The sequence below is a fragment of the Maniola hyperantus genome, chromosome Z (assembly GCF_902806685.2).
Source record: "Maniola hyperantus chromosome Z, iAphHyp1.2, whole genome shotgun sequence".
Classification (NCBI taxonomy): domain Eukaryota; kingdom Metazoa; phylum Arthropoda; class Insecta; order Lepidoptera; family Nymphalidae; genus Maniola; species Maniola hyperantus.
The window spans coordinates 15,543,208-15,565,935 of NC_048564.1; the positions used below are offsets into that span (position 1 = coordinate 15,543,208).

The following is a 22,728-nucleotide window of genomic DNA, read 5'->3' on the forward strand; positions in this document are numbered from 1 at the left end:
ACAAACATACAACAAAAAAAAACAACAAAAAGATCTGGAGTCGGATTGAGAACCTCCTCCTTTTTTTGAAGTCGGTTGAAAAAGTATGTGTCGTCGTGTGCAAGTGCAACTCTCACTTGACTGGTTTTTTTATAATGGGGTGTTGGTTCAGGTTAAACATGGACACGACGTGGGCGGAGACCGGCGACCGGTACATGCTAAAGCTCTTCCGCGACCACCTGTTCCACAGCGTGACGCCGGACGGCCGGCCCTGGCTCGACCAGGCGCACCTCGCCTGCGCGCTTAACAATCTCGACGGCGGCACGCAGGCCAAGGTGAGCTCTCCTATTCATTAAAAACACCGGCCAATTGCGAGTCAGGCCCGCGCAACGAGGGTTCCGTACTACAGTCGTATTTTTCGACATTTTGCACGATAATTCAAAAACTGTGATGCTTAAAAATAAATAAAAATCTGTTTTAGAATGCACAGGTGAAGACCTTTCATATGATACCCCACTTGATATAGTTATCTTACTTCGAAAATTGAAAATACTAATTATTCGTTTATGACCATGAATTTTTTTTTTGTGTGATGTAACCACAAATTCCGGTTTTTAAAGTTTTTTCCCTAATACCAGCTATAAGACCCACTTTCCTGCCAAATTTCATGATTCTAAGTCAACGGGAAGTACTCTGTAGGTTTCTTGACAGACAGACGGACAGACAGACAGACAACAAAGTGATCCTATAAGGGTTCCGTTTTTCCTTTTGAGGTACGGAACCCTAAAAACATTAAAAAATGATAAGTCGAAAAAAATTATAATGAAAAATCAGTACCCTTATTTTAAATGCGAAAGTGTGTGTGTTTGTTGGTTTGTCCTTCAATCACGTCACAACGGTGCAACGAATTGGCGTGATTTATTGTATGGGTATAGATAAAGACCTGGAGACTGACATAGGCTACTTTTTATCACGGAAAATCAAAGAGTTCCCACGGGATTTTTAAAACCTAATTCCACGCGGACGAAGTCGCGGGCATCGGCTAGTTAATAATAAATATAAAGATCCTCGTCAGCAGTATGAAACTGTCCAGAAATTTCTATTACAGTCCTCTTGGAAATTGCTGGCGATTGATTGATTGGTAAAGTGCCGATTACAGTCCTCTGTAATGAAGTCCTTTATTCTGTAACTAGGCGATTCCCGCGACTTCGTTCGCGTAAGTTTCGGTTATCACAGATCCCTTGGGAACTCTTTGATTTTCCGGGATATAAGTAGCCTATGTCCTTCGCGATACAAGCTATCTCTGTACCAAATTTCGTCAAAATCGGTCAAACAGGTGGGCCGTAAAAAGTTAGCAGACAAACAGACACTTTCGCATTTATAATATTAGTATGGATGAAGTAAATGGGATTAAAAAACTGGTTTACAATAAATCCCCCTCGAGTGATACATCATTGTATAATAGATAAGGCTTTAAAATGATTATTAGGTTTATCTTCACCCATGCTTTAAATCCTCTATAAAAGATTCTGAAACAGTTAGCTTATTGCCAAATTTAAAACACCCAATGACGTAAAAACAAAGGAGTGTTATTATGAAATTCAGTACAACATTATAACACCCGTTTGGAAGATATAATGGTTATTACGTCATTGGGTGTTTTAATGTTGGAAATAAGCTGTTTCAGAATCTTTTATAGAGGATTCATATTATGGGTGTAGACTGTAGATAAAGTCTTGTATGCAACTGTTGATAATTAGGTATTAAAACACTCAAGTGATACTATTATCACACTAAATATAAATAAACCCACTTTCGTGTTTTAATACCCATCTTTATACAACAGTTGCATAAATAACTATTCTAAGCCGTACTCACAGTCGCTTAATCGGTACTTAAGTTTAGTTAAAACGAGACAGAGCTATATCTCTCACATAAATCTGTCTCGTTTTAACTCAATCTTAAGTAACGATTAGCGACTCTGAGTATGGCTGTTAGACAGTTTTTGAAGAAAAATCTGCTGTATAAGAAATAATCCCCGCCAAAGTTTTAGCAACTACCCTTCCCCTAACGTATGCGTGTTCTGACACGCATGTGACCAGTTTTTCCCCTTACCACCTATTTAATGCCCTCCAATCCAATCCATCGGCTTGTATGCGACCACCGCTGAAACAACCATGACACCCCGCCTTCCTCATCCACCCGCTTCCTACCAGGTCGCCGGTCGAGTGAAAGAATCTCGCAGGAAAAGGAAGAAGTCATCTCGCAAATGGTCTTCATACCCGAGGAGTAGGCACGCCGATGAACTCGACATGACCTACCCATTGCCAAGTCGGTCTGGTAATCCTTTGACCTATGTCCACTTTCAGTCATCTTCGAACTGTCCATATCCATGGTTCCACTCCATACGTCATTTTACATCGGTCAGAGTGAACAAGAGTAAGGGAACTCCATAGTGCGCTGAGCGACTTAGTCGTGAACGAGGCTAACTGTCCGTGTCCACGTTTCCACTCCATACGTCAATTTACATCGGTCAGAGTGAACAAGAGTAAGGGAACTCCACAGTGCGCTGAGCGACTTAGTCGTGAACGAGGCTAACTGTCCGTGTCCACGTTTCCACTCCATACGTCAATTTACATCGGTCAGAGTGAACAAGAGTAAGGGAACTCCATAGTGCGCTGAGCGACTTAGTCGTGAACGAGGCTAACTGTCCGTGTCCACGTTTCCACTCCATACGTCAATTTACATCGGTCAGAGTGAACAAGAGTAAGGGAACTCCATAGTGCGCTGAGCGACTTAGTCGTGAACGAGGCTAACTGTCCGTGTCCACGTTTCCACTCCATACGTCAATTTACATCGGTCAGAGTGAACAAGAGTAAGGGAACTCCATAGTGCGCTGAGCGACTTAGTCGTGAACGAGGCTAACTGTCCGTGTCCACGTTTCCACTCCATACGTCAATTTACATCGGTCAGAGTGAACAAGAGTAAGGGAACTCCATAGTGCGCTGAGCGACTTAGTCGTGAACGAGGCTAACTGTCCGTGTCCACGTTTCCACTCCATACGTCAATTTACATCGGTCAGAGTGAACAAGAGTAAGGGAACTCCATAGTGCGCTGAGCGACTTAGTCGTGAACGAGGCTAACTGTCCGTGTCCACGTTTCCACTCCATACGTCAATTTACATCGGTCAGAGTGAACAAGAGTAAGGGAACTCCATAGTGCGCTGAGCGACTTAGTCGTGAACGAGGCTAACTGTCCGTGTCCACGTTTCCACTCCATACGTCAATTTACACCGATAATGATGTATGGAGAGGAAATGTAGCCATCAGTCATTGAAGACTTATGGCCTGTTTCACGATCGCCTCGAATAAATTTAACGTTATCAAAAATATTCAGTTGAAAAAATATATCTGGCGGATGTGAAACCGGCCCTAAAGTGTCGAAACTTTTTATTAATGTTAAACCTGTTATTTCAAATGACGTAACCTCGTGCGCTCGGACGTCCGAGAGATATCTCGCAAGCCACATTCCAAATGGCTGCATACCTATAGTCTATAATCGGGGATGTAATGTCCCGCACACCCGCACAGCCCCCGCGCAACCCAGTGTGGGCGAGCGCGGGTGACGTGCGGCCGTGCGGGGCGTCCCCCGCCTCGTACCTCGATTGCTATCTCAACTTGTCGGGTACTATATCAGTCGCGGCTTACGGATGCGTCCCATAGTTAGTTCGCCATTTAACACGTTCATGTAATGGTTTTCAGGTGGTGCTGATGTCCCGCGACGAGCAGAGCATCCTCGTAGTATCGTACGCGGAACTCAAGCACTGCCTAGAACAGGCGTTTGAGGAGGTGATGCAGGCCGCTACCCTGCCGTTGCCCTAGCTACTGTTCACGCCTTACGCGGTGCAGTGCTGCTATGTCTGCATGTGCTTACCCGGGGTGACTTGAGCGACACTGTCGCACCGAGGGGCCGTGTCGGTGACATTACAAACATCACTGCATGAATAATTACTCCACTACACGGGTGCCCTTGTGTTTTAATTTGTAATTTAAACTTTTAATTTGTTACTTTTACAATTTTGAGACTGCTCGTCTTACAATAAATTACCAATTGATTTAATTAAATTGAATAAGTGAAAGTGAAAGTGATTGAAACTTTTAATCTGTTACATTTTAAAATATGGTTGTTTGTTACAACAAATTATCCACTGATACATTTTATTGGTATGAATTTACATCACTTGTATCTTGTATGTGGCCAAGTGGCCGATTTTTCAAACGACAAGTAATTTATAATGTTCAGTAGAAATAAATTTGACGTTTTAACAGTTTTTGCATGCAATCTGACGAGACGTCAAATTTATTTGTCAGTTAACGTTTATTTGGTGTTTGAAAAATTAGCTCTAAATGAAACATTTTATTATTTTTTTAAACTTATTTTTCTTAAAATATATTTTTAACTTTTATAATATTGTACAAAGGCACTTAATTCCTCCTCCGCTGCAATCACAATATTTATAGATCGCACATATTCGTGCGAAAAGCAGCGAACGACGGAATCATGCACTCGCCGTCGCGTGTCGAAATATGATGAAACGTAACGGAATACGACGAAATGCGTATTCGAATACGACGAACCCTGTTTCGGAATCAAACGAAACGGATTTCGATATACGACTAAGCGCATTTCGTAATATGACGAATACGACGAAACGCGTTTAGTAATACGACATAATTTGTATTAAAGAAACCTACACAAAATGTGTATGAGTACGATAACACTATTTTGTAAAGCGATCTCATTGTATCGAATCCTTGATGTTCTTCAGGATTCCCACTGTAGAATATTATCTATAGACGAAAGATACGTAAGACGAATCACCGAATACTGAAGGACTTTAGAATTTAAGAGCACCTTAAACGCCCTCAATATGCGTATTCGTGGTAGTTCGAGAACTCATTTGAAGGAATGCGCAAGTCTAACTGACGTCACTGATACGTTCTGATCCTGCGTGCCACGAAGAATCGTACGAGATATAGTCAAGAAATCCTCAGTATTTAAGGTGCACCTACATCCTAACGATCGTTTCAGTATTCGGCAATGTAAGCTTTAAATGTTCTTTTATATTTACGCGAAATTCTAAAAGGCCATGCCTGATTAAGCGCCACAAACATTCCAAAACACAGAGAGATACGTTCGACAAGAAATAAATATTGAACCGTAGACGGAGTAAAAAATCTAGACAAAGGAACGTTTGCTTTCTCATTCACACTAAACAGGGAGCACAGATAAAGTTACTAATGTGATAAACAGAGGCGCAGCTAACCTATTTTTTGTCCCTTATCGTGTAACCGATTTTTTTCAAGGAATACAACTTTAGTTGCAAAACAAACTTTGAGAATTCGTGGCGTCGTTGTATTTCTCATTAGTTATTTGGTTTTCACATAAAAAAAACGTTTAATACAAATATTGTTGAGCGGTTTATACAAATATTGACTACTAAAGAATGGTAATTGTCGTGTTATTCATCGTTACGTTGTGCTATCGCAATCTCAGTCGCGGTTACACAGTACTTTAGTCTAGCTTTTTTTATCAGTCTACGTATTGAACCTTTTCATATTGTATATAAATAACAAGTTTGCGTACACTCCGCTTCAAAAATGCCGGTGAAAATTTTACCACTGTTTTTCTACTACAGATTTTTGCAATGTATTTTCGGAGCCGACTGTACAAATTAATCGAGAACATCCGCAAGAGTCACAAGATTTCAGTATAACACAACTGAAATGAGCAGTGTTGATCGTTCTATCTCACTTACACAATATGTGTGTATAGTGTGTGAGTGAGACGGTATGATTAGCGACGCATCGTTTCGATTAGTTTTTTTAATGGCACATGTTACTGACGGATGACGTCAAAAACATCGAGCACAATTATATAAAACTACCACTACTGACGTCATGAATACGATAAATTTCTTCGATGCATCCAATGCTGACGACTCTTGCGGGTCCTCTCGTGGTATACCTAAGGGTGCATTTCCACTGCAGCGCAGACATGTGTTTTCAGGTTATTGAGAGATGATGTGATCAAATTATCACATAACAATAACAGGTATTGGTCTGTTGAGCACGTCTCCGCTCCGCTTCAATCGAAACACCCTAAGCATATTCTCCCAGCCTATTCTCACACAGGAAGTGGCGACATCTCGCTGTCTCCCTCATATGAGTGCAGTTATTATGCCGATGACGTTGATTGTCGCGCATCTCTAATGTACCAATTAGTAGTACCCCTACCACCAGATTTATAAGACATTTAACTTATTTATTTATTTCATTTTTTTCCAAGTCGCATCGCGCTCGTGGTGTTTTTAATAAAAAACATTGGTTCGGAATGCCCCACTACCATAAGAACCAGCAAGATATTCGGCGGTTGCTCTTTTTAAATATTCAATTTACAATATTATCGTACCAATAAGTTATTGAAGCCCCGCGCATTGCTAGAGCGAGCTGCGGGTCGAATCCACGCTTTATAATCATTTACATTCTCTTGGATTGTACAACAATCTTTTTTAAGAGCTTATTTTTAATAGTTTTTTAAACTTGTTTGAAGGCAAGTCTAAAATTAACTATTTTTTAATTGTTTTATTCATATATAGGACTTAATTAAAAGTGAACATTTTGCACCACACTTTTAGACCAAAGCACTAGATAAAAACTGAGACTGGTGTTTGCAATTTGCAGCCCAAATAGACCGTTAGACTAGGGCTAATAAAAATCATCAGCCTTACACCATTGATTGATTTTAGGACTTTCAAATAGTTACTGGTGCTAGTGGTGTATTATTGAATTTTATTATACACTGATTCCTACAAATGGCTTCACGTCTTTCTTGAAACAGAGCGCAGGTGTATGTTGCGACTCCCTGTCTGAAAATAGAAATCTTGTTCAACATAGTTGTATGATAAAAGCACGTACCTACCGACGTAGATCTGAATTTGTATGTTAAAACATGTTTATAAGTATTAGAGCAACATTTAAATACTCTGTAATCGGTTAAATAATAAAATAGATGTGTTTATGTGTCTATAGTTCTCATTTTGCATGCTATGTTTTAGCCTGTCGATATAATGTCACAGATTAAAAGAAAAACAGATGGACGCTTTCGCGATTGTAGTACCTTGTCGGACATTGAAGTAAAGGCGGGTTTCTTTCGACTCGCCATTTGTTTTTCCTTTAGTTCGAGTAATTAATGTAAGGTGAACTATCTTGCCAGTGCAGTTTCCATGTGTATAATTGCATATTAACTATCGGGTTATTCCGTTAATGGAAAGATGAACTCGCGTTTCCGAGTACCGCCCCAGGGGAGATAATAAACGGAATAACCCTTACTATCTGTTAGATTACTCGGTGTCATTTATATGTGTCAATATTTACGATAAATAGTCATAGAAATAGTAGATTGTACTGATTTGGTTGCACACAGAGGTATCAACTGACAGCTATAAAGTCTTTGTTGTGAATTTTTGTATGCAACCGTATTGGCTCTGTTTTATCAATTTTAAAGTAAAATGATACCTTGCGTGCGTACGCACTCCAATATTAATTGTGTCTGTGTCATATAGACGTTTAACAGATTTAACCTAGGTAAGTTAATAAAGCCCACTTGCACAAAATTACCTCTACCCGCCGTACTCAGAGTCGTTAATCGTTACTTAACATTGAGTTAAAGCGAGACAGATTTATGTGAGAGTTAGCTATGTCTCGTTTTAACTAAACTTAAGTAACGATTAAGTGACTCTGAGTACGGCGTTACGACTGGTCGCTCGGTTACTAGCTCCATACAAACCTAGTTTGGTTCTCATTTCAATATTTACCAATCAAACTAGATGTGATTTTGCAGACACGTTCTAGTCTCTATATATAAAATTGAATTGCTAATTGCAAATCTCGAGAACAGCTGAACCGATTTCGCTAATTCTTTTTTTTAATAATATTCCTTGGAGTACGAGGATGGTTGTTACGGAGAGAAAATTGCCTAAAAAAGTAAAAAAAAAACACTTTTTTTATATTCCCATACAAAAGATTCGTAATAATACTTAAAAGTCAATTTGAACTTTAATACCATACCATAAAGTTTAAGGGTTCCGGGAAGTCTGACCCGGTGTCCCGAATAGCAGAATAAGTATTAAAAAAAATTAAAGAATCGGCTGTTAGGCGGTACGAAGTTCGCCGGGACAGCTAGTAGCTAATATCTATGGCTGCGGGTGTCCAGATTTCCGTAAAAATAAATAGTTTTAAAGTTGGACGAGTTTCAAGATTTGTATGTATAATTCTTGAGACTGTAACTTTGAAACTAAATATTTTAACGGAAGTGTGGAAAACCACATAGACATTAGTTTCTAGAATTTATCTACAAAATTTCATTGAGTTTGATTGGTTAGTATTCCAATGAGAGCAGTTTTCCTGTTTGGAGCGCACCCTATTTAAACTCCTTTATAAGTAGCCATTTTTAAAATGCTGTCACTTTTTGGTAACTCTTTCGAGAAACTGACTGTATTATAAAAAAAAACAAAAAAAAAAACTTTTTTATTCGAATCTTTTTTATCACAAAATTGAACCAAATCAGTTTACAGTGGCCGGCAAGAAATATTGCTCATCGACTTTTAAAATGAGATTTCGGCCTCTGTCACTCATATCTATGTGACGTTTTGTCGGTCTCAACGACAGAGACAACGCTCTACGAATCCGCTATCTCCTTCTAAAGGTCGATATACAATATTTCCTGCCGGGCACTGTAATTTTTAATGCTGTCACTTTTTTGTAACCGCGAGAAAGTGAGTGTTGCAAAATTGAACCGAGTCAGTTTAACTGGTCTAATGTGTGCAAGTGGACGTAAATGTGTGTTTTATGCTCTTCAGTGTCGTTGGATGCAATACATCGCAATGCTATTATTACATGGTCCTTGTTCATTATAAATGGTGATTGAAATAAATGTGACTAATTGTACACAGTGGCGCTAATTCTGCTCCACACAATCTCTTACCGGCAATAAATATTTTACATCGACCTTTAGAGAGAGATAGCGGTTTCGCAGAGCTTCGTCTCTGATGTTGAGACCGACAAAACGTCACATAGGTATGAGTGATAGAGACAACGATCTACGAAGCCGAGATCTCTTTCTAAAAGGTCGATGTACAATATTTCCTGCCAACTACTGTAACTAAATTGACAAGTATCTTTATATATCTAAATATGCACACGATGCGTCGCGGCGGCGGTGCGGCGCCGGAGCGGTGTCGCTGCGTCGTCTTACATACAAATATCTGTAGCATGTCACACGATGCGGTCCAGCGCCGCACCGGACTTGCAACCACCGAGACGAGGCGGGGAGGGGTTTGCGATGTCGGAGCGGCACCGCTCAGTGGATTTTATTAACAGAGGGTCCAACGCTGCTACGGCGCCGCTACGACATAACAACGTTGCGGCGCCGCACCGCTCGTGTGCCCCCACTCATAAGGAGCACCATATGATACTGCGGCCGAAACACTTGGAACTGCCATTTTAGTTTAGTTTCTACGGATTATGTACAACAGAATTAGCCACATTGTCATAGTAAATAAGGTTTCATGTAGATAAATATCATATTTATTTATATTTTAAAGTAGTTGGCACACAACTGATGCAAATTCCGATCTATGAAGAGACGATCACGTAAGCGAAGTCTTTACTGGCGATGAAACTTGCAGAACTTGACTTGCAGCAAGTATTTACGCAGCGCAAGTGGACATCTGCGAGTTTTATTGCTAGTAGACACTTTAGCACAGTACGTATTTGGTAAGTAAAATGTTAACAAAGGGCATATTTTGAGAAAACTGTAAGTGTACCTATATTTTAACTTTTCTTTAAAGTAAATAAATTATTAAAATAAAAAGTTGTTTATCTTTCCTATTATTTTGTACTAGATGATGCCCGCGACTTCGGCCGCGTGGATGTAGGTTATTCAAAAGTCCCGTGGGAACTCTTTATTTTTCCGGAATCAAAAGTAGCATATGTCCTTCCCTGGGATGTAAGCTAACTCTGTACCAAATTTCATCAAAATCGGTTAAACTATTGGGCCGTGAAAAGCTAGCAGACAGACACACTTTCGCATTTATAATATTACTTACTATGGATTTGGAAGTGATTTTTTATTTAACTCAATGAAGCGAAACAAACAACCATAAATACCTACAGCCGTACTCAGAGTCGCTTACTCGTTACTTAAGTTTAGTTAAAAATGAGAGCTATAGCTCTCACATAACACTTGGGTCAAATCCTGCACTTCTGTGAAAATTTATAATTTTGCTTTTTGACATGACAAATTTATTATTAACTAGCTGATGCCCGCGACTTTGTCCGCGTGGATTTAGGTTTTAGAAAATCCCGTGGGAACTCTTTGATTTTCCGGGATAAAAAGTAGCCTATGTCCTTCCCCAGGATGCAAGCTATCTATGTATCAAATTTCGTCAAAATCGGTTGAACGGATGGGTCGTGAAAGGCTAGCAGACAGACAGACACACATTCGCATTTATAATATTAGTATGGATTGTAATTATAACTTAATTCAATTTCAATTTTTTGTAAGTATATTTTGTTAGTTAGTGGAATTGGGCTTTATGCCCGTTCTAATTAAATAATAGTAATAAATAATAAATCTGTCTCGTTCTAACTCAATGTTAAGTAACGATTAGCGACTCTGAGTACGGCTGATCGTGATTTAGCTTGTGAAAGAAATGAGATTAGAATACATTATAAAATGCTTCGTGCTGAGTTGTAGTCATGTTGTAGTACTTCATAGTTGGATACCACAAGCCTCCCGTGTCATTTTTTAATAAGTGTACCTAATCCTCAGATTAAAACGAAAATTTTCGAAATTTTGCCTTGTGTTAGGGGGAAACGAATAATTTTGATAGGTATATTACTATACAGCTTATGGCATGGCATGGCGTGAAGAATTTAGGGTAGAATCAAACTTGAGGTGGTAGCCCTGTATCTTTTTATACTACTGGATACCCGGCGTGTGCTACTACTTACGATAAAAATATCTAAGATCATCTTCGAATTATTGCCTTTCTAATGAAACCAAGAAGCCAAGTTAGCATGAATTGAATTTTTCTACCTTCTTTTTGAATTTTCATACCTGTAACTTCAAAAACATAGGATTTTCATATAACCTTTCAACACCCATTTTACCCCTTTACGGATTTTCGTAAAAAAAATCTTAGCTGACACCTACCCTCTAGATAGAACCTAAGTTTTAATTATTTATAGCTAATAACCTAAATGTCGATTTTCACGTCTCTAACATCAAAAACATAGGACTTTCATACAACGTTCGACCCCACTTTCACCCCCTTAGGCGGGAATTTAGTTAGATCCTTTCTTATCTGATATGTACCCGCTAGAAAGAACCTAAGTTTCAAATAAGTTAAAATAACAGTAGTTAGGTATAAATACTTTTCCCCCCTAATTTACCACCCTTGAGGGGGGAATTTCCTAAAAACAATAGTACAGTGCGACAAGGCTATTTTGTCGCGTGGCGAAAATCTGATAGTGTATTATCTATGATCTGAAATGGATTCTGAACTAAAACGTTGCCGTCAAGTGTCCCCTTTGTTCTTTGGATATTCCAAGAATTTGTTCTCCAACAGCGTCCCCCTGCCAATGTCATTCAAGTGCCAAGAGAGTCTTGTCGCACTGTAGTGGCAATTTTTTGTACAGGCAGTACCTAGGTAGGTAAGTTTATAGTAAGCAATCAATATAATTCATGGAATTCCTCCAAAGCTAGGGTAAAACTAAAATCGTACAAGTGGAAACAATGTGGAATCAGGGGGTGTGAGGCTCAAAAGAACCCAGAGCCGTCAAGCCAGTTGAAAAAAAAAAACCTCTGATCAGCGGCTGTCGATAAATTACCACCATTTCCGGACTGGTAATATAGTGTGTTATCTATGTTTCCGGCTCTGGCCTCCGCCATTTCAGTGAAAGTTTTCACAGGTATCGTTTAATTATTTTTGTAATTTAAGTGCTCAACGTATAAAACGTAAGTAATTTTCTTACTTGTCTCAACTAATCAATTATCAAGTCATATAGTTTGTGGGAAATTAGGATTGTAAACGCGAAAAACTTTTGCAATTAAAATACTGTAGTCTCAAAATATCTTCTACTAATGCTCAACAGTCACATACTAGAACATTTTTCATTTTAATTCATCGTTAATTAAGTAATAGATACATTAGTAGACCTAAATATTACGTATCACATGTATCAAAATAAGAAATAATATCATATTGTGCAGCAGTTTGTGTAAGTCGGCTTTGCGCATTATACCTACCCACTTTTAACTTACCTACCTACATTTATTTTTTCTTATGACTAACTAACAAACCCCTATTTCACCGACTTAGGGGTTGAATTTTCAAAAATCCTTTCTTAGCGGATGCCTCCGTCATAATAGCTATCTGCATGCCAAATTTCAGCCCGATCCGTCCAGTAGTTTGAGCTGTGCGTTGATAGATCAGTCAGTCAGTCATCTTTTCTGTTTATACAAAAATGACCTACATTTACTCCGATGTTAGTTAGTTTGTAAGTACATAACTTAGTTTTAACTAGACTAAAATATAATATTACTAGCTGATGCCCGCGACATCGTCCGCGTGGATTTACATTTTTCAAAATCCCGATCGAACTCTTTGATTTTCCGGGATAAAAAGTAGCCTGTGTTTTAATCCAGGGTATGATCTATCTCCATTCCAAATTTCAGCCAAATCTGTCCAGTAGTTTTTGCGTGATTGAGTAACAAACATCCAAACATCCAACTTTCACATTTATAATATTACTAGCTGCCCCGGCGAACTTCGTACCGCCTAACAGTCGATTCTTTTTCAGGCAATTTATTAATTTTTTCTCACCGTAAGAACCATCCTCGTACTTCAAGGAATATTATAAAAAAGTTCTCGAGATTTGCGATCAGCAACACATTCAGCGATTCATTTTTAGGGTTCCGTACCTCAAAAGGAAAAACGGAACCCTTATAGGATCACTTTGTTGTCTGTCTGTCTGTCTGTCTGTCTGTCTGTCTGTCTGTCTGTCTGTCTGTCCGTCCGTCTGTCTGTCAAGAAACCTACAGGGTACTTCCCGTTGACCTAGAATCATGAAATTTGGCAGGTAGGTAGATCTTATAGCTGACATTTAGGGAAAAATCTGAAAACCGTAAATTTAGGGTTAGATCACACAAAAAAAAATTAAATTGGTCATGAACTAATAATTAGTATTTTCAACTTTCGAAGTGAGTGACTATATCAGGTGGGGTATCATATGAAAGGTATTCACCTGTACATTCTAAAACAGATTTTTATTTATTTTTATGCATCATAGTTTTTGAATTATCGTGCAAAATGACGAAAAAATACGACTGTAGTACGGAACCCTCATTGCGCGAGCCTGACTCGCACTTGGCCGGTTTTTATATATAGAGAAGTTTAGGATTAGGATGTGTTGTGTGTAGGTACCTACGTTATGTCGGCGGCACTGGTGTACGGTAAAACTCAAGTTACGAGTTTATGGTTTCACCTAAATTATTGTGTAAACAGTGTATATATTTTTCTTAAATAAATATTATATATCTATCTATCTAACAAACTTAGCCTATATCCATACTTCCATACTAATGTTATAAATGTGAAAGTGTGTCTGTCTGTCTGTCTGCTAGCCTATCATGGCCCAACTGTTCAACCGATTTGAATGAAATTTGGCACAGAAGTAGCTTGCATCCCAGGAAAGGACATAGGCTACTTTTTATCCCGGAAAATCAAAGAATTTCACGGGATTTTTAAAAAACTAAAGCATATAATATCACTCTCCAGGTCTTTATCTATACCTATGCCAAAAATCACGTCAATCCGTTGCACCGTTGCGACGTGATTGAAGGACAAACCAACAAACTAACAAACAAACACACTTACGCATTTATAATAATAAGATGATGAGGGTACTGATTAAAAGATAGAATAGAATAGAATAAATTTTATTGCATTAACTGTGTAGGTACATTAGGTGTTATACTTGTTATAAAGTTTTAACAGTTTGCCACTTTGTGGCGTGCAATACTGGTTACAATATTTTTTAAATATTACAATTTTTAACTAGGTATGTAATTTGTCATTGTCAATGTTCACTGCTGCACATAGGTCTTTTGGATGAACCTCCCACCCACTTCCCACTACCTTCTTAAGGTGAGGTGTGTTAACAATAGATAACTTGATGGCATGTACTTTGTTTTACATTTAGAATGGCGTGGACAAAGTATCAAAAGTTCCTGGCTGTGATGATGATTTTTGCTGGATCCATCTACACCCTCAGTACAAAGTGGGCTGACAAGTTGGAATCAAAAAATTCAGTGGGCGAAATGAGAACATTTACACATCCATTCCTCCAGGTAAGATGGTACCGGCTGGCCTTCTTTAGAAACGATCGGCTTTGAGCTCCACAACCCACAGGATGGTGTAATATTTGCGTTGCTTATGTATTGCATATTTACACATTGTAATAATTTGTTTTCAAAAAAAGCAACAGCTGAGTTTATTGCCAACTTTACTTAGCACAATCTGCTTATGAACTCTTGGTAGATTTGACATATCATAAGCGGCACACGCTGTCTTACATAATAATAATAATGTTAATTACATACTATACATTGATATATGTATATATACTAGATACTGTCCGCGACTTCATCCGCGTGGGTTTATGTTTTTCTACTCTTTAATTTTCCGGGCTAAAAAGTAGCCTATGTGCTTCCCCAAGATGTAAGCTAAATCTGTACTAAATTTCATAAAAATCGGGCCGTGAAAAGCCAGCAGACAGACATTACAGACAGATAGACAGACAGACTGACTAGATATATATACTAGCTTATTCCACGTGGACTACACAAATTTCAAACCCCTATTTTACCCCCTTAGGGGTTGAATTTACAAAAATCCTTTCTTAGCGGATGTCTATGTCATAATAACTGTCTGCCTGCCGAATTTCAGCCCGAGCCGTCCAGTAGTTTGAGTTGTGCGTTGATAGATCAGTCACTCAGTCAGCCATTTATATTATTTAGATTTTCCTTTTCTACTCAGTACACCTCCTCCAGGGTTCTCCATACATTTCTTTCTTTGGCTTTAACCCCCAGGGTTGACACTGTATTACATGAAATATATAAATTCATTTCATTTCTTCTTTAATGCTGTGTCTTTGAGTCCCTCTATCACAGCGACCGTCTCCAATCCTTTAAAAATTTATCAAATCTATTATATTTTTCAGGCATCAGCAATGTTCTTTGGTGAGATGTTATGTCTACTTGCATTCAAGATAGTATACTGGTTGAACCGAAATAAGGACCACCCACAGAATACTTTGATCCAAGGAAACCAGAACTTCAACCCTTTTATATTGATGCCAGCAGCTATGTTTGATTTGGTAACTATGCATTGTTTTTTAGGATTCCGTACCTCAAAAGGAAAAAAGGAATCCTTATAGGATCACTTCGTTGTCTGTCTGCCGTGTCTATCATGACCCGTCAAGGAATCAAAACCTATAGGGTACTTCCCGTTGACCTAGAATCATAAAATTTGGCAGGTAGCAATATGTTATAGCACAAGCTAAGGGAAAACTCCGAAAACCGTCAATTTATGGTTGCATCACAAAAAATAATAAGTGTTATTTCTTGTACGATGGAACCCATCATGTGCGACCGACTCACACTTGAACGGTTTTTTAAATCGCGAGATACGGAACCCTAAAAATACACAAAAATCACTTTGTCCCCAGGTGGCCACGTCGACATTGTTCATAGGGCTTAACTTGACATATGCAAGCAGGTTCCAAATGTTCCGTGGCTCTGTCATAGTCTTCGTAGCGTTGCTGTCTTCAGTTGTCCTAGGCAGAATAATCACCAAAAACCAAGTGATTGGAATTGGTAAGTTTTTTATAAATGGCTTATAACTTACAAGCAGTATTACTTAGGGTCGAAAATTCTATGCGTACTGTATGCGATTTTTATATCAACACAACTTTTGACTGCGGTCTTACCTGGTGGTAAGTGATGCTGCAGTCAAGAAGCCACGCAACCTCCCACCAGACCAGACAAGAGACAATGTTAGAAATTCTGAATTCTGAATTGCTCCTGCTGCGAATAGAGCTGGGGACATTTCACTTATGACCACAAAACTCACCACTGCGCCATCGAGGTCAATAAATTGGCAATTTGAACAGCATAGCGCAATAAACAACTAAAGCGGGAAATCAAATACTTTTAGCAGGTAGGGACCCTTCTTTGATCTCAGTAGAAAGAGAGATCATGATCAACGCATTGCCGGCCCACTACTGAGAATGGGTCTCTTTAGGCCATAGGTAATCTACCACGCTGTCCCAATGTAGATTGCTTTAACGGTAAAGGAAAACATAGTGAGGAAACCTACATGCTTAAGAGTTCTCTGTAATGTTCTCAAAGGTGTATGAAGGCTGCCAGTTCGCACTGGGTCAACGTGGCCAAACCCAAATATTGCCTAAACCCTTCTCTTTCTTAGAGGAAAAGCGTGCTGAGTAGGGCCGGTGATGATGAATTATTATCATATAGTATAGGATCCCGCTATAGAACGACCTTCACCGAGCTGGTTTGATGAAACGTATTTTATATTCAATTTAATATGTCAATAAATATATTGCATATGGGTTGCCTAAAAAATTTCAGTCCAGGATGATTAATTAATAATAATAATTTTTTTTTTAAATCATTTCACGAATTCCATACCAATCGAAAGTATGAAGCCCATAAAATATGCAAACGTAAAGGTTAATGAAATAATGTTTATTTTCAGTGCAAGTTACTAGTATCGATTTACCTGTTTATACCTGCCTACCCGGGGAAAAAAATAACGTTTGCATATTCTATGGGCTTCATACTTTCGATTGGTATGGAATTTGTCAATTAAACAAACAGGTGAATTTTTTTTTTTAAATTAATAATTACTCATAATACTGGACTGAAATTTTTTAGGCAACCCATATGCAATATATTTATTGACATATTAAATTGAATATAAAATAGGTTTCATCCATTAACCTAAGATCTAAGATCCCGCTATAGAACGACCTTCACCGAGCGGTGAAGGTCGTTCTATAGCGGGATCTTAGACCAACAGGAATAGTAAAACTAATGCGTATTGCTTACTCAAATAAATATTATAAAAAGAGTCAAAATGGGGAAGTTGTCATTTTATTTTTATTAGATTGAGGAAAATAAGTAAGGGGCTTCATTATAATCTTATAATTATATTTCCAGTGTACATGATACTTGGACTCGCTATAGTTGGCATCACGGATGCCGCCTATCAGCCTGATGAGGAAAAAGGCAGAAACAGTTTGATCACGGGGAACCTGCTCATCATACTCGCTCAGGTCATCACGGCGTGCCAGATGGTCTACGAAGAGAAATATGTCTCAGGTAGGCACAGAACAGACGACGAGAACGGCAGAAACAGTGTGATCGTAAACACATCTGATTGGGTTGGCTCTCTCACTATTGGCTGAAATGCATTGATGGAGCAAAAATACTACAAATTCAGCTAATCACAGCAGTGGAGATTGTAGCAATGGTTGATGCAGCTTTTTTGCAATCGATATACTTGATATTCTTGTTTGTGTCATATGTGGGCTGAACATCCCAGCGCTGGAGACAACCACATCTGATTGGCCAACACTCTCTCACTATTGGCTGAGATGCATTGACGGAGCAAGAATACTATAAATTCAGTCAATAGCAGCAATGATGAAAATCACTGCTGAGCTGGAACGTTTTTCATGTTGTGCCCGCATGGCACAATTTCATTCCGTCGTTTTTAGGGTTCCGTACCTCAAAAGGAAAAACGGAACCCTTATAGGATCACTTTGTTGTCTGTGTGTCTGTCTGTCAAGAAACCTACAGGGTACTTCCCGTTGATCTAGAATCATGAAATTTGGCAGGTAGGTTGGTTTTATAGCAGACATTTGAGGAAAAATCTGAAAACCGTGAATTTGTGGTTACAACACAAAAAAATTAAATTGTGGTCATGAACTAATAATTAGTATTTTCAGTTTTCGAAGTAAGATAACTATATCAAGTGGGGTATCATATAAAAGGGCTTCATCTGTGCATTCTAAAACAGATTTTTATGTATTTTTATGCATCATAGTTTTTGAATTATTGTGCAACATGTTGAAAAAATACTACTGTAGTACGGAACCCTGGTGCGCGAGCATGACTCGCACTTGGTCGGTTTTTTTCTGCGTGAGGCATGTTGGCTTTAATGCTCAAGTGGAGGAAGCGCCGGGATAACCAACTCTTAGTTGTAACATGTGATGTGTGGCACCATTTAAGATATTATACACGTTTATCTTTCTTTCAATGGAGATTGTAGCAATGATTGACGACCAGCCGTACTTGATACTCTTGTTTGTGTCCAGGACTGAACATCCCGGCGCTGCAGGCGGTGGGATGGGAGGGCGTGTTTGGGTTCAGCGTGCTGTCGATGCTGCTAGTGGTGTTCTACTGGGTGCCCGCGCCTGCGCACTTCGACCAGAACCCCCGCGGCACTGTGGAGGACTTCATCGACGGCCTGGTGCAGATCGGTGAGGGCTGAACATCCCGGCGCTGCAGGCGGTGGGATGTAAAATCATGTAAAATCATAGAAAAATGTGACTACATTGGGGCTACCTGCGTCAAATGTTCTAACATGTAACACCGGCCAGTTTAATTAATACTATAATATTTTCAAATCTTTGATTTCTTGTCACCACTAGTGTCAATACCTTGACAGATGTCGATTCAGGATCAAACCGTGAGCTCACTCACTCTAGTTCACTCTACTCCTAGTGCTTTAAATACCTAAAATTTGACACATTGAGTAAGGATCAAACCGGAAGTTCTTTCTGACCTATGTCATTCGTAGTTTCTGACTATGGTATCTACGTTTCAGGTAACAACCTGCTGTTGTTGCTAGCCATCCTGGGGACGATAGTGTCGATCGCCTTCTTCAACTTCGCGGGGATCAGCGTCACCAAAGACATGTCCGCCACCACTAGGATGGTTCTGGATTCTGTCAGGTACGAATACAAAAAATCCAGGGCCTATTTGTAGTTTTTAGGGTTACGTACCCGAAGAGTACCAACGGGACCCTGTTACTAAGCCTCCACCGTCCGTCCATCCGTCTGTCTGTCAGCGGGCTGTATCACGTGAACCGTAATAGTTAAAGAGTAAAAATTCACAGTTGCTGCATAACTAAAAATAATAAAAAAATTAAAATGGCCGCCTCAAAAATATAAAAATATATTAATAAGTGTTATTAGTTCTTGTACGAAGGTACAGAACCCTCCGATTCGAAGTTGACCAGTTTTTTTTAAATTCCAGGACGATAGTTATCTGGTCAGTATCGATTGCGGTGGCATGGCAAGCCTTCCATTGGCAATATCTGGTTGGTTTCGCGATGCTGATATTAGGGTTTTACGGATACAACGATCTACTTCCGAAAATGATCTGCTGTAGCACGCAACTCGACGAGGACGAGCAACCGATCGTTACTACTCGAGAAATCGATCGTTACTATAGTCGGAGACGTAGACAAAGGAGAGCCCCACGTCAGTTGCAGTAGAGTAGTACGTAACACAGAATCCTAAGTAATATTGTAGGGTAAAGGTGACCGATCAACATTAAGACTATCGTCTAGACAAAACGCGACGCGAGTACGTATTTTTTAAAATGCTATCTGTTTCACGCCGCTTCGCTGCCGTCTCCTCTTGAAAGATAGAGAGAGTTGAAAGGCATTTGCCCACATTTTATTCTTGAAATATTGTTTCGGATGATAACGTTTAATACCCCCCCAAACGTTTACAAAATTAGACAATTTTGGTCTCATTAGAGTCAGTACCTACTACCTTAATCTAGGCTCGTACGTTTTATTTTTTAGTATTTTAGTCTAGTTAAATTTTAAAAAACTAGAAATACTTTTTAAGAGTTTTTAGGTCAAAAATATGGATAGATGCTTTTAACATCCCCACTATAATATTATAAATGCGAAAGTGTGTTTGTTTGTTGGTTTGTCCTTCAATCACTCCGCAACAGAGCATCGGGTCGACGTAATTTTTTGCATGGTTATAGTTGAGAACTTGGAGAGTGACATAGGCTATTTTTTATCCCGGGAAAACAAGCAGTTACTGGGGGATAGCAATCTATTTTTTACAGATTATCTGTAATCTGTGGCACAATCGTAGTAATCACGAAGTGTGCGGTACCCGTCCTTGAAGTACAAATATTATTTGTATGAAATTTTAACTTAAACAATACGAAACTTCATGGGTGTAAGCTGTCAAAAGACCGTTCTTAAAATGGACAAGGTACTAAATCCTAATATAATATTATAAATGTGAAAGTGTGGATGTTTGGATGTTTGTTACTTCATCACGCTAAAACTACTGGACGGATTTGGCTGAAATTTGGAATGGAGATCGATTATACCCTGGATTAATACATAGGCTACTTTTTATCCCGAGAAATAAAAGAGTTCCCGCGGGATTTTGAAAAACGTAAATCCACGCGGACGAAGTCGCGGGCATCAGCTAGTAAATAATATTTCTTTAAAATTAAAACATACAAGCATAGTTCTTCATTATATCTACGATATTTCTAAAAATTATGAAAATTGGCCTGCATTTATGGGGAGAAAAACGTTATCGCTTTTTTATGAAAATTTACAACTAGACTATCCTCTTACGCTACGCTGCGCTGTGCTGTGCTCAGCTAAACTAACTTTCTGGTGCTATACTTTTTCTTCAAATAATGTTGAGCTGCATAGTGTGCTGTGCGACTGCAACAACGCGACATGTATGCGCACAAGTGCAAGCGAGATGGGCAGTGCGATGCTGAGCGAGCCAGCACGTATCGCGTACTCCTTGCTATGTTTTTAAAAGCACAGCCGTACAAAGCGATCTTTGTACGGCTCAGCTCACCTCGACGACCTCCCTGGTGCAGTGGTAAGCGCTGTTGTCTTATTAGTGGGAGGTCCCGGGTTCGATTTCCGGCAGGGGTTTGGAATTTTATAATTAGGTACTAAATTTCTGGTATGATCTGATGGAAGGCCTCGGCCGTGGCTAGTTACCACCCTAGCCGTGCCGCCAAGCAATTTAGCGGTCCGGTACGATGTCGTATAGAAACCAAAGGGTTTATTAAAAAACTGCCATAGGCCTTCCAGGTTAGGCCCGCTTCCATATTAGACTGCATCATCACTTACCACCGGGTGAGATTGCAGTTAAGGGCTTGTGTCTGAATAATAATAAAAAAACACGCAGCGCAGCAAGGTTTGTTTGTTTCTTCATTATAATCTTAGAGTAGCGATAGAGCATAGCACAGCACAGCGAGCGCAGCATAGCTCAATGTTGATTGGTCACCCTAAAGCAAGGGTTATTGCCGATAATTATAAAAAACTAAACTATTTTTAATGGTTTCAATTTAAAAATTATGAAATTTTAATTTTTTATACTAGGTACCTACAATGAATTTGGAAATCGCACAAATAACCGTTCGAGCAGTCGTCAACTACTCGGGCGGTTCTGACTTCTTTGAGCTGCCTGCTTAAGCCCGGCGTTAGTTTTAAGTTCGGCGATAAAAGAGACTAGGCTAGACAAGGTCAGGTAGACTTCATAGATCCCTGAAATTTATGTTAATTAAGTATTTTAATACTGGCAATGTTAACCAACCGGTGCCTTACGTTTAGATTTTATTTTTTAAATTGATATGATTTTGTTTTCGCATGCATATACCTAAGCATTAATTAATTAACCATACTATTACATTTTTTTTTTCTATTGTTTTATTTATTTAGCCAATCTTTGGCTGCGGATACTTATTTTTTTCTCACGAAAGTAGTTACGTATAACGTAAGTAATCACTTTCGTTATGAGTTTGTAGCTTTATTTTGTTATCATAAGTGAATACGAATTATTGTGATAAATCTAAATTTCTATTATAATATATTTAAGTGATATTACTATAATAATAGAAACAATTGGTATGTAGATGTAGGGAAATAATATTTTTATAAATCAGATATTTTTAAGTAGAATATTAAATTTAGTTAAAGGAAGTTATAATTGAGAAACAAAGAATGTTATTTAATAAATAATTAAACAAAATAGGGGTTTTATTTTAACCCCTTGAAAAGTACATCCAATTAAAGGCGATCCTTTAAGCTATAGTTAGAATGTGACAAAATGATTGTTTTATCCTTATCACCGTGGCCACTTTTTTGTTTGTCAAAATGTATTTATACGTGAGTATTTGACAAACAACGTGAAGTGTAGAATGAATGACATTTCACAAGTATGAAAATCTGCTTGAGCGAGAGGGACTGAGGGGGCCACGCTAGTTGCAAATCTGGACATATCTGTGATCACTATGGTTTCAGGCATAGATTATCTACTATATACTAGAATATCAAAGAGTATAATAAAATAAATCTGTCAATATTTTGTAATAGAAAGTTGTAGCCGGCAAGAAATAGGTATTGTACATCGACCTTTAGAAAAACATTTCAGCTTCGTAGTGTCTCTATCATTCACTCAGTTTTTACCTACGTGAATTTTTATTTTATTTTATTTTATAGCTATAGTTAATGTTCTAAGTGCAGTCTCTTAG

The 22,728-nt window shown here is 38.7% G+C and overlaps 2 protein-coding genes across 16 annotated transcripts in view; both read left to right on the forward strand.

The window, feature by feature from the left end:
- Window positions 1-9,906, forward strand: part of PAN3 (Poly(A) specific ribonuclease subunit PAN3) — a 38,553-nt gene extending 28,647 nt beyond the window's left edge. For 12 of the 13 annotated variants that reach the window (XM_069508669.1, XM_069508670.1, XM_069508671.1 and 9 more), the window contains 2 exons: window positions 152-314; window positions 3,741-9,906. In XM_069508669.1, the coding sequence (XP_069364770.1) occupies window positions 152-314; window positions 3,741-3,860 (283 nt within the window). In that variant the 3' untranslated portion in view covers window positions 3,861-9,906. Of the gene's footprint in view, window positions 1-151; window positions 315-3,740 lie in introns of those variants that run through there. The other variant, XM_069508682.1, reaches the window with a different exon arrangement.
- Window positions 9,907-11,970: 2,064 nt separating this feature from the next.
- LOC117995274 (solute carrier family 35 member F6-like) lies at window positions 11,971-22,216 on the forward strand. Of its 3 annotated transcripts, none has more exons than XM_069508704.1 (9): window positions 11,971-12,060; window positions 14,307-14,454; window positions 15,327-15,482; window positions 15,834-15,981; window positions 17,347-17,508; window positions 18,507-18,671; window positions 19,019-19,145; window positions 19,450-19,715; window positions 21,578-22,216. In XM_069508704.1, the coding sequence occupies exons 2-8, from the start codon at window positions 14,308-14,310 to the stop codon at window positions 19,688-19,690; spliced, it is 1,146 nt and encodes a 381-aa protein (XP_069364805.1). In that variant the 5' UTR covers window positions 11,971-12,060; window position 14,307; the 3' UTR covers window positions 19,691-19,715; window positions 21,578-22,216. The 3 variants fall into 3 exon arrangements, with proteins under 3 accessions (XP_069364805.1, XP_034839152.1, XP_069364804.1); XM_034983261.2 differs by having other exon boundaries at window positions 19,450-19,694; XM_069508703.1 differs by having other exon boundaries at window positions 19,450-22,216.
- The last annotated feature ends 512 nt before the right edge of the window (window positions 22,217-22,728 follow it).

What these genes read in the sequence shown, in the direction of transcription:
- LOC117995274 (XM_069508703.1), top strand. Translation starts at nt 14,308, where the DNA reads ATGGCGTGGACAAAGTATCAAAAGTTCCTGGCTGTGATGATGATTTTT. An exon ending in TTACACATCCATTCCTCCAG is followed by an intron (nt 14,455 to 15,326) that starts GTAAGATGGTAC and finishes TATATTTTTCAG; the next exon opens with GCATCAGCAATGTTCTTTGG. An exon ending in AAACCAAGTGATTGGAATTG is followed by an intron (nt 15,982 to 17,346) that starts GTAAGTTTTTTA and finishes TTATATTTCCAG; the next exon opens with TGTACATGATACTTGGACTC.